Below are 11,658 nucleotides of genomic sequence, written 5' to 3'. Positions count from 1 at the left end.
GCCACCGTGCAACTCGAGAGGACGAATACTGGAATGACCACCGAGTCTGGGGATAGCAGCAGCGTGGGTGCCCCACCATCGATCCAGACGGCCGAGCACGACGTCCGCTCGAGACCCGTCGAAGAGGAGGATGCGGCGTATGAAGTTGATGATATAGCAGACAACAAGCCGCGGAAGAAACGGAAGGTGATCAAGGAAAGCGACAAGAAGTATCATTGTCCGCATGAAGAGTGCGGGAAAGCATACTCCAGAGCGGAGCATCTGTACCGCCATCAATTGAACCGTATGTGAACCTTGCTTGAGTCATGCAATGCGAGCAATGTACCACCGACTAATGTGCACGCAGACACACCTAAGCAGATATATCGGTGCGATTTTCCAGGGTGCGAGCGACACTTCGTTCGAGCTGATCTTTGCGCCCGCCACAAGGAGCGCCACACCGCGAAGGGATCGCACCTTCAACGAAAGGATGCCTTCCTCAACAGTCAAAGGCACTCTGTGTCTGCCAACATCTCTACAAATGCTTCGCCGCCATCTAGCAGCGCCACTGTGGAGGCATCACCGCTTCAGACATCCCATCATGTACTCCCCATTACGTACCCCGAACCGACACCATCGCTGAATGGGCCTTCTCAACCCTATGCTTCCGGCCCAACCACCTATTCAAACCATGCATTGCCCAATCAACGACCAATACCATCAGCTGGTGCCGGTCCGCTTGACACACATCAACCAAGTTATGCGCCTTACGGTGCGTTTCTATCCCTCGACCACCCGCACCCTACAGCAATGCCGCCACCATTGTCACCCCCTTCCGCAAGACGCTATGGCCCTGACGAGTCTTATCCACGACCAGCATTGCAAACACAGGGTTTCGGAAACCATCAGAGTATGCCATTACACCCAATGCCACCGCCACAGTTCACTTCGCCTTCTGCGGTGGATGTGTACCCGCAGAGCCTGTATCCGCCACCGAATGTATCAGCCCAGCAACTCCGGGCGCCGACAAACTTCACGTCGCTCCCATCGCTGCCACCATTCGGCTTCCCGCAGGCATTCACTCCGTCACAGCCTAGCAGTGCACGATCTGGCAGCATACTATCACCGCCCGGGTTCAGCTCTTCCGAACAACAACCGGTACCCAACAGTAGATCGAATAGTATCGCAGACTTCAACGCCATCGAGCAAATGTCTTCCGGGTTCACCATGCCTGTGTTTGGAGGCGATGGGTTCAATCGCTCACCGACGTCTATCTTCGACGACAACTTCTTGAACTCGCTGTTCAACCCTGGTAGCCTGGACCTCATCACGAACACTCCACCCGAACCTGCCCCTATGCACAATCCGAGCATCTGGAACATGCCTCTGCCAAAGCTTGAGCCAGACGGAACGCCGAAACAGTCGCCCAAACCTGGTGATCCGTGGTCCGAAGCTTCTCGGTATCACGGACTCGACATTGAGATGCGTGAGAGCGCCATCAGCGAGAAGACCAAGAACCGGCTCGCAGAGCTAGTTCGCAGCTGGCAAGAAATCTCTCACAATTGCTGCCTAGGCAGGAAGACGAAGGAGGAGATCTTAATGGGCGACTCGGACGACAAACAGCATGTCATGAGTGTGCACATGCTCAAAACGTACATTACCAGTTACTGGGTTCACATACACCAGCAAATGCCGATTTTGCACCGACCAACGTTCAATCCCGAGACGTGTCCCGACCTGCTCTTGCTTGCAATGATGTGCTTGGGTGCTGTGTGCCTGGAACGTACACACACGTACCAGCAGACGCAGAACTGTGCAGAGCTGTCTTTCTTCATGGCCTACCACATTCGCTGGGAAGTGTTCAAAGACGCCGAGTTCAGGCCCACGGCAAAGTTGTGGACGTTTCAGACGATGCTCTTACTCGAGCTGTTTGAGAAGATGTTCAGCACCATAGCTTTGCACGAACGAGCTCACATCCATCATGCAACCACGCTTACTGTGATGCGTAGAGGGTCGTCCCTTATCGGTCGAAGCGCGACAGAGGTACCGCACAGTCACGATGACCCCACAAGGACACCGCCAGGTCCGGATGGCTCCATCAACACGAGCGGACAGAACACGCCGGATGCCTTCTGGAACAGGTGGATCACGGCAGAAGCGACGCGAAGGGTGGCCTTTGCAGCGTTCATTATCGACTCCACTCACGCGACGCTATTCGGACACTCTGCCGCAATGTCGCCGCATGACCTCCGCTTACCGCTACCGTGCGACGAAGCGTTGTGGTCTGCAACAAGCAGCGCTGAGGTGCAAAGGGTAGAAGCGAGTCTTGCAGCCAATGGCTTCAAGCCTACGACCTTCTTGGAAGGGCTCAAGCGCTCGCTCAATGGGCAGAAGGTGCGCACGAATACATTTGGTCGCGTGGTCATCATGAGCGGCTTGCTCAACGTGACTTGGCACATGAACCAGCGTGATCTGCAAGTCTCTTCGCTTGGAGCAACGAACACGCTCGGCAATCAGATCAAATGGCGGAGCGCGCTCACTCGAGCCTTCGATTTCTGGCGTAGGGACTTCGATGAGAGCCTATCAAAGAATGAGCACTGGCTGCAAGTGTGCAACAACACAAAGGCGAACGATCGGTCAAGCAATGACCACCGAGACAACGTTTTCGAAGCCCGAACTTGTCTGCACAGTCTCGCACACATGGCGATGCATGTGGACATCGTAGACTGTCTCGTCTTCGCAGGTTCCGAGCGCGTTCTCGGCAGGATTGTCACGGACGCGGACCGCGCTGCTGTGCAACAGCGGATGCGCACGCAGTGGGCCCCGAGCGCTCGCGCGCGAGATGCCACGTTTTATGCGCTACGGTTCTTGTGTGAGGTGCTCGTGCCGGAAGAGGAGTTGAGCCCGAAGCGACTTCACCCGCATCAGCCACCGACGTTCACATACAGCGCACGCGATGACTACCTGCTGAACCGACCGTGGGTGATGTACTTCGCTCTGTTGATCATTTGGTCCTACGGCTACGCGCTTGATGGTCCGATTCGGCCGTCAAACTATACGCTTACAACGCGCGAGCTGCAGATCTTCGATATGCAACGCTATTTGGCGCGCGTGGGCGGCGTTGGGAGTCCCGATGACCTCGAGAAGCTCAAAGACCGCAACTCGTGTCTTGGACTGCTGTTGCTGTTGCGCGAGAGCTTCCAGCAACCTCGCTGGGAGTTGCTGCAAGAAGCATGGGGTGTTTTGAATTCTTGCGTTGAGCTGCTGATACCCGGTCATAGCGAGCTGGCAAGCAAGCACTTGCAGGCCGCTTGAGCTATCGTACAGACATTTATGGTGGACTGGACGGCATAAGTGATACCCCGTTGCGAATTCTACATCAGAAGTGTAAGCATGACGCTTATGCGGTATTTAGTTCCAATTCGTAAGGCTCCTTGCGAGCGTGCACAAAGCGTCTATGGTAACTCTGTACTGTACATTAAGCCTGCCCCGACCTTGGCCGAGACAGCGCATCAAACCTCAACTCTGATTGTGCTCGACGTCTCTTCTCTCATACATTTACATCGAATAGCATCCTGTAATCGTAACGCCGGTGCCTGACCTCGGCAAATAAGACCCTATATCGTTCTATCCAGCCGTCTTGGGCGTATGAGCATTGAACGCCGTTGTAGCAGGATCATAGCAAGAGATGGGACGGGAGCAGTGCGTTAAGGTGCGCCAAAGAAGCCGGCTCGCTATGGTACAGGTCAGCAACGTAAGCAATGAAGACAGTAGCGCATAGTCCCAAGGTCTGACTCACCAAGCACTGCTCGCATGCATCACCATGCTTTCCTCCCATCACGAAACCGTTGCAGTTGCGTGCGGCGAAGTAATAACAGCGATGACAGCTAAGCTCTTGTGATTTGAGGGAGACTTGTGACGGTGCCCTCGGTAATGGTTTGTCTTGTGCCAGCCCGAGTTTGCGGCCTGGTGACGGGAAGGCCGTCTGCAGCTTCGGCAACGAAGGCCTTCGTAACGCAGGTTGTTCCTGTGAATGGATGGAAGCTGGGGATGGAGGTCTGCTGATCTCTGTCGCCTCGGGATATGTCCGGCGCTTGAAGACGCTGCGCACGTTGAAGCGTGATCCAAAGTTGACTTTGAACGATCGTAGCGACCTGACATCGTCTGACGGTTCCTCCATTGATGGTGGCAATGGTGGTGGCAGCGGTCTGGTCATTCGTATCTCTGATGGTGACATGCTGCCCGATGAGATGCTACTGGTCGATGAGTGGACGCTGGGGCTGAGGGCCGGGACCGGTGGTGCGTCTCTGAAAAGATTGTCGAGGTAGGCAGGTCGCGTACCGCATGTCGATGGTCTGGGTAATAACATCGCCATTGTGACAGGGTGTTACAGCGCCAGGCAGCACGATTTGCGTAGCGTTGTCGACGCAAGATTATGTTGGGAATGCAGTTCAATGAGGAGAGTCGACGTTTGTTCGGTTGTCGAAGATTCGATGTTGATGCTACTAAGGTCCTGCCTCAAGGTCCGGAAGGTGAGAGTGGGGAGTGATGTTCGTAAGGTGAAGACGAGTCCTGTCGAAGGTCTCCGTATCGATCAACTCCTTCACTCACTTGTGGGGAGGCGAGCCTGGGCAGATAGTGGAAAGGTGCAAGGGAGACTTCTCCACTATACACGTGTGAAAGTCAGTTCTCGATCATAGTAAACAGCGTTCCAAGCTCCCGCCGTTCCCTTTCCCCTCGGTCGAGACGAACAAAGCCGTGGCGCACGACCATGGCCCAACGGCGGTGCTTCAATCTGCAACCTTGCCGATAGCTGCATCGGCTGATGTGAATAACCTATGCGGCATACTGACATTGATGCGGCTTGTTGCAAGCGACCCGCATTGGCGTTCTCCGTGCCTCGCGCAAGCATGTGAGGTCTTGCCATTTCCCACACAAAATGCCACTGATCCACCGGGAGTTGCAGTAGATCGTGTGAGGTCCGGCCCATCTCTGCAGGGGCCGTCAAACGGCTAATTTGGTGTGTGTAGGGAGATCGTCAGGAACGCAGTAGAGCGGAGCTAACCTCTTACCAGAATCGTTCGCGCATTTTCGGGCATTCATCCAGCAGTGGTTTCACCATCGCATTCTCGCTGCAGAAGCGGCACCTTCAATGGTATGGCCGTTATGCTTCACTTGCCGACAGCGTCACAGCGCGTAACGCACGTCCAGGGCGTCTTGCGGCCGCCTAGCTCACTGTTAGGGAATGAGACAGTCTCCGGCCTGGGGAATGCCGCCCACGGAACCTTCAGAGACAGTTTTGATGAGGTCCGGACGGATTGGGGAAGTGCGGGTCCAGAGAGTGGCCTTCTAGGCGAACCTACTTACTGTGCCTTAGGCCTGATGCTGGTCAAGCGAGAAACCTAGGTACTGTTCCTGCTTCCCTAGCCGCGCATGGATGCTCCTGCGAGTCGTGCTCTGATCGGGGAATTTGCGGGTAGGGGCATCTGCAGGCTGCCGGCATTTGCATTGACAGCGCAACTTGGACCATATACCGGCCGGTAGGACTCTGTTACCACTTACATCGAACCGTTATCACGCTGCGGACACGCGTCAGAGGCTCAACGGGCCCGTTGCGGTGGGCAATGGTCAGGACCATCTGTTTGCGGAGAGGAGCTGGGTTTTTGTTGAACGCCGCCGCGGCAGACGGATGCTCAGCGGGATGCCTATAGTGCAGCCACCAGTTCCGACTCCTTTTGAAACAGCGATCACAACAGTCGACACTCGGGAGCACCCTTCTTGGCTCAGTGCTACTGATGAGACGTCTCCGGAGAACGGAGCACATCGGGACAAGGTCTTATGATCATCAGATGGCAGAGAGGGGGGACCGGGAGAAAGTTGTCGATCACTGAGACTATTGCTCCTTGTAAGTGGATCTACCACCTATTCGACAAACGCTAGTAAATGATCTGCGTGCCTGGATAGCTGTCAGATAGGGGAGCGTTTGCGGACACTCGCCGATCAGTAGCACGCCGTGCTGCTCGCTCGAGCATTGTTGATGGTTGATTCTGGATCGACAAGATGGATCGACAGGCAAAACGTGAAGACTCTTGGCTTGATTGATCCATATGTACAAAGGGCTTATATCCGGCCAAGTGGCTTTCTTCCAGTTGGAACGGAAGCCTTTTTAGAAAGTAGCACATCATGCGGGCTCGAAGGCTCTTCGCGGTATCGCTAATCAACAACAAAGATAAAGGAAACGCTGCAGATGTGATAAGTCCCACACACGTAGATAGAAAACGTTGTACTCAGTTCCAGCCCAAGCTGTTTTCGGCATTCATAGGGTTCGAAATGCCTTGCTCTCGCACACTTCGACCGTTACTGCTCCCTCCGCTTTGCCTGCTGCCTCTTCCACCGCTGACGGAGGGTGAGCGAGGTCCAGCGGCGCCAGACATGAAGTATCCGCCCATGCCACCTGATACTTGGCTCATGTCACCGGCGGTGGGCACTGACGACGCGCGTTGGTGGCTTTGTCGCTTCTTGCGGTAGCGTCTCGCCACGTAAACCATCGCCGCCGCGTAGATGGCAGCGCCTGCAACGGCACCGACACCTATTCCGACCGACCTGCCCTGCACGGGCTGCGAGCTGCCAGAGTCACCGCCAATGGGGGCGCCGTCTCCCGCCGATGCTGATGTCGTGGCCGCAGGGTTGTTGTTGTTTGTGGCTGTGGCACTGTCCAGAGAAGCGCCTGGAAACAGAGGGATCGCAGGGTTGATCATGGCCATCAGCGTGTTGATGGTCTGGTCCGGGTTGTTATAGAGATTGCTCTGTGGCTGGTGAAGTTCCTGCTGGAGGAGCGTGACCATGTTACTCGGCACATATGCTTGGGCTAAGGTCGTAATGAAACCCTGAGAAGCTGAAGTGTCGTATGGCATTAGGCCATTCATTCTCACTTGGTCATTAGAAATACCAAGGCCGTCGGCGATGCCCTGGGGCAGGTATGCGAAGATTTGCGCGGTTGTATTCTCATTGCTCACCACGAACGGGTAGTTAAGCGCATAATTAAACCCCACTTGAATGAGCGTGCTGTTCTGTTGCGCTGTTGGTATCCCGCCAGGAGGCTGGACCAGGCGCGGCATATACGTGGGCACGCCAGTGGAGGCTGAGGTAGTGCTGCCTGTTTGCGTAGCAAGTCCGGCTGTGCTGGCGCTCGTCGACGAGGCGTAGTAGAAGCTCGTTGGAATTGTCAAAATGGTCTCGGTGTCGGTGCCAGTTGGTATAATGGAGGTAGGCGCCGTTTCCGAAGTGGTGGAAGTGCTGGTGATCGCGGGCACGAGAGTCACAGACGTGGTTTGGGTAGAGTTCGCAGTCACGAACTCTTCGCTTGTCGATGAGGCCTCGCTAGTAGGCACAGTTATCGTGGCCGAGCTCGAGCCGACAGGCACAACAGTAACGGAGACAGACGTCGAAAGTTCCGAAGTGGACGACCCGCTGGACGTAACTGAGCTCGTGACATCTGGCATAACACTCATAGATGCAGACGTGGATAATGCGGAAGTGGACGACCCGCTTGATGTAGCTGAGCTCGAGACGTCTGGCACAACAGTCACAGATGCAGAGGTGGAAGACTCCGAAGCGGGCACCGCGGTTGAGGTGGTCGCAGTGCCTGCGGTGATTTCCGCCGTTGCACTTGATCCAGTAGAGGTGGTTTCGGTGGACACGATAGCCGTATCGGAGGTCGTTCGGCTAGATGGACTTGTTGCACTACTTTCAGTTGAGGTAACAGACGTCCCCGATATTGTTCCACTAGGCGCGCTTGACGTAGCAGTCTCAGTGGTTGACGGCACGGTCGCAGTAGGAACACTGCCCGTGCTCACTGCAGTATTGTCTGTCGTTAATTGGACACTGCCAGACACTGTGATGCTCGACACAGAAGCAGTGAGGCTCGGGTCAACGCTCGCAGAGACGCTCAAGGTGGTGGACGGGACTGTCGTTGGGATAGTGGTAACCGTGTTAATATCGGTGACAGACGCACTGCTAGTGACAGCGGAAGCCAACGCTGACAGCGAAGCATCGGATACCGAGGCGGAAGACGCAAGCGCGGCTTGAGACGATGAGGCGGCCGCAAGAGCTGACGACTCGGACGCAGATACAGAAGCCTGGACAGCCGACTGCGAGGACGAGATTGAGGCCAGAACCGAAGCTTCGGAAGCCAGAATCGATGATGCATCTGTCGTTACCGGTACGGGAACCAGAACAGTCGTGGAAGATCCCGTGCTTGTGCTCGTTGTAAACAGGGGAGCCGGGTTGATCACAGACCCTGCTGTCAGCGAGGCTGAGCCTGTCGAAGTGCTAATCGGTGGGCTTGAAGAGCTAGCTCCGGTGCTGGCTATTGAGCTGACGGTCGCCGACAGATCCGTAGCCGTAGAGGCGGAGATGGAGACGGATGCAGAAGCTGTATCTGACGCAGTGGGCACGCTGGTGACTACACTAACAGGCACAGAGCTTGTTGGGCTGGCTGAGACCGTTAGCGGGCCAGATGAGGTAACCACACTACCAGTGTCTGCAGTCAGAGATGTGGAGCTTCCTGACACGGCCAGGACACTTGAAGTGCTGACACTTGCAATACCCGTGGCAGACTCTGTCGCGGTGCTCGTCGAGCTTACGGCCGCATCCGAGCCGGAGAAAGTGCCAGAAGCGCTCGTGGCGACCCCTGAAGGGCTAAGTGAAGTGTCACTTGTGACAACTGCCACACTGGCCGGCGTGGGGCTCGCTGATGCCACGCTTGCAGTATCTGAAGACGTGGAGGAGCTTGTAATTGGGACGGCAGTTGTGCCGAATGCCGTAGTGTCTGCGGGCAGCGTAGACCCGGTAGCGCTCGGGTCAGTTCCGCTGCTGATAATGACGGACGTCGCCGTATCCGTAGGCGGAGCGGTGTCGGTGGTAGTTGTGCCAGTTACTGTTGGTACGCTTGACAGGGAAACGGTAACTGTAGCGTCAGAGGTGCCTGTCGCTGAGGCCTCGCTAGACAGAGGTGCTGGTTCAGTGCTTGCTGCATTGCTGGTCGACGGCATCACTGTGGTCGTGACAGAGAGAGCTATAGAGTCAGTAGCTGTCGTTCCAGTAGCCTCAGTAGTGTCTGTGACAGAAGCCTGGCTAGATGCCACAGTGTCGGTCACCGATACTCCGCTGACATCAGAAACACTGGCGATGCGTGAACCGGTTGCCACCCCAGACGCACCGGCATTAGCCGTTCCAGAGCTGCTGATCGTGGTACTGGCAGCAGTGCCATTCGTCGCGGCGGCTGTTGGCGGAGCTGACTGGAGCGTTGTTGCACCAAGGGTAGCGCTCTCGACAGTTGTCGTGGTCAACGTGACAGAAACGTCAGCGCCGCTGAGCGTAGAGCTGACAGCCGCTGTAGTATCGCTGGGTGCGGTTGAGGACTCCACTGCGGTATCTGCCGCAGCAGTTGCTAAGGAGGTCGCTGTAGTATCGCTGGGTGCGGTTGAAGAGTCCGCAGCGGTATCCGCTGTAGTAGTTGCTGAGGATGCCGCTGTGGGATCGCTGGACGCGGATGACGTGGCCACAGTGGTCTCCGGCGCAACAGTCACTGAGGATGCCGCTGTGGGATCGCTGGACGCGGATGACGTGGCCACAGTGGACTCCGGCGCACCAGTCACTGAGGATGCCGCTGTGGCATCGCTGGACGAGGACGACGTGGCCACAGTGGTCTCCGCCGCAGCAGTCACTGAGGATGCCATGGTAGTACCGCTCGCTGTGGAGGATGAGCCGACAGTGATATCCGCAGCTGCGGATGATGAGGACGATGCTGCAGACAAGACCGTGCTGCTACTACTGTCTGTGGCCGCGGCTGTAGTGATCAACGAGACGGACGTTGAGCCCGTGGCAGTGCTAGTGATGGTAATTGTAGTACTGCCAGTCAACGCAATCGTAGTGGTAAGAGACGCAGCAGATGCAGTATTCGCGATGGAGGACACGGAATCCGAGCTTGTTAGTGTAGAGCTAACGTCGACGACTGTGGAGATCTCTGCAGAGGACGACGCGGTGGATGACAACACCGTGTCGACACCAACGGTGACTGCTCCAGTGTACGAGCTTGTCGATGTTGTCGAGTCTATAGCAGATGTGCTTGTAGTGATGTCCGTTATAGAGGCTGAGCTGGACGGCTGGACACTCTCGGATACACTGCCGGCAGAAACGCCGCTTAAGCTCGCCGAAGCTGCTAGTCCATTAATCGCCGCTAGGTTGGAAGACGTGGAAGTCGCTAGCGCCGTGGATGAGCTTGACGACAAGGTCAACGGAGCTTCGGAAAGGCTCGCGGCAACTGACGACACGTCTGAAGAGACACCGCTGATGGAGCTTGCAATTGTCGACGTTGTGGGTACGGAGCTTGTTGGCGAGACTGTGCTGCTTGCCGATGTAGAAGCTGACCCACTACTGATCGTTGGGGACACGATGGAAGATGGGACGCTGCTGCCTGATGCTACCGTACCAACGCTTAGGCTAGCTGTAGTTGCAAGTGTCGAGCTAGAAGTTAACGCGCCTAGATCCGAGGACGCAGAGCCACTGCTAGCCGGAGAACCAGACACCGCGGCGGTGCTGCTCGAAGATGCAGAGCTCGCGCTCGACGTCAATGATGCCGGATCTGATGAGCTCGCGCCTGAGGTCGGACCCGGAATGGAAGAGGTGGTGCTAGAGCTAGAAGCCAGGCTAGAGGTCGAGGCGAAGCTACTGGATGTCGTGCTACTTGCGGTTGGAAAAGTGAAGGACGCCGGAAACGTGAAGTTGAAGCTGATGCTCGGGAAGCTGTTTGTGCTTTGAGTGCTCGAGGATGATACTGCTGTGACTACAGCAGAGCTGGTGCTCGACCCCACGAAGGGCGCGAGAAGACCGTTCAGAAAGCCAGTTGAAGAAGCCGTGGAACTAGAGACCGCCACGCTAGAGGATGACACCGGAGTGGAAAAACTGCTTGTGCTTGGTGCGGGTCCGAAACTGCTCGGACTTAAGCTCGATGGAGCCGCAATGGACGAGCTTGAAAACAGTACACTGTTCGACGTTGTTAGCGCCGCCGAAGAGCTTGTTGGGGAGATGGTCTCCGTGTAGGTGAAGGTGTAAGTCGCTGTATCCATGACTGTGGAGTTGCTTTCCGTGTACGTCAGCGTTGTGGTGACCATCGTGTTGGCCGTCTCCGGTACAAAGCCCTCATCGATCATGCTTTCAAGCCATGCCATCGGGTTGAAAGGGGTAAAGTAGGGACTCGGCGCGCTAGAGGTCGTAACAGGCGATGACGACGAGCTTGCGATGTCGGTAGATGATGTGGTTGAGTCCAAGGCATTGGATGATGCTGAGCTCGAGCTGCTCGTGTCTGATGGATCGGAACTTGATGTGTTCGTGTACTGCCGCTTTACATGCTTGGGAAAGTAGTACTTCGGCCGTTCCGGTTCATCATGTCTTCGAGCGGGCGCAGCCTCCGCTCTTGTACGCATTCCGCTCATGGACATCACCGCCAGGGCTGCAGCCCAGGCTGCTGTGGAAGTCCTCATCTTGTGTGAGTATTAAGAAATGTACTGCGGGAGGAGGAACAGGAATGCACAAGATACTGGACGACGTTAGCAAGCACACCAAGCTCGTATCTTCTATCTTCGGCCTTGCACATACCAAAAAGCAAGACAAACGAGT

The 11,658-nt window shown here is 56.0% G+C and overlaps 4 protein-coding genes across 4 annotated transcripts; 2 read left to right on the top strand and 2 right to left on the bottom strand.

Annotated features, from left to right (window-relative positions):
- Positions 1-33: 33 nt before the first annotated feature.
- BAUCODRAFT_75584 (uncharacterized protein) lies at positions 34-3,294 on the top strand (the record flags this gene model as incomplete). The annotated part of the gene is made up of 4 exons (XM_007681161.1): positions 34-283; positions 347-596; positions 822-1,291; positions 1,385-3,294. 4 exons carry the CDS (start codon positions 34-36, stop codon positions 3,292-3,294), a joined length of 2,880 nt encoding a protein of 959 aa, XP_007679351.1.
- Positions 3,295-3,686: 392 nt separating this feature from the next.
- BAUCODRAFT_150667 (uncharacterized protein) lies at positions 3,687-4,354 on the bottom strand (the record flags this gene model as incomplete). Its single annotated transcript, XM_007681334.1, has 2 exons — positions 3,687-3,713; positions 3,779-4,354. The coding sequence occupies 2 exons, from the start codon at positions 4,352-4,354 to the stop codon at positions 3,687-3,689; spliced, it is 603 nt and encodes a 200-aa protein (XP_007679524.1).
- A 1,912-nt stretch (positions 4,355-6,266) lies between these two features.
- Positions 6,267-7,124, bottom strand: BAUCODRAFT_43839 (uncharacterized protein; the record flags this gene model as incomplete). The annotated part of the gene is made up of 1 exon (XM_007681127.2): positions 6,267-7,124. A coding segment is annotated over one exon (858 nt), but the record flags the coding sequence as incomplete, so codon positions are not given.
- An 85-nt stretch (positions 7,125-7,209) lies between these two features.
- On the top strand, positions 7,210-11,082 carry BAUCODRAFT_150665 (uncharacterized protein; the record flags this gene model as incomplete). Its single annotated transcript, XM_007681333.1, has 3 exons — positions 7,210-7,962; positions 8,077-10,731; positions 10,810-11,082. The coding sequence occupies 3 exons, from the start codon at positions 7,210-7,212 to the stop codon at positions 11,080-11,082; spliced, it is 3,681 nt and encodes a 1,226-aa protein (XP_007679523.1).
- Positions 11,083-11,658: the final 576 nt, after the last annotated feature.

The sequence above is a fragment of the Baudoinia panamericana genome (genome assembly GCF_000338955.1).
Source record: "Baudoinia panamericana UAMH 10762 unplaced genomic scaffold BAUCOscaffold_11, whole genome shotgun sequence".
NCBI lineage: Eukaryota > Fungi > Ascomycota > Dothideomycetes > Mycosphaerellales > Teratosphaeriaceae > Baudoinia > Baudoinia panamericana.
The sequence above is the reverse complement of the archived record's forward strand: the minus strand, read 5'-3'. Positions and strand labels throughout refer to the sequence as shown.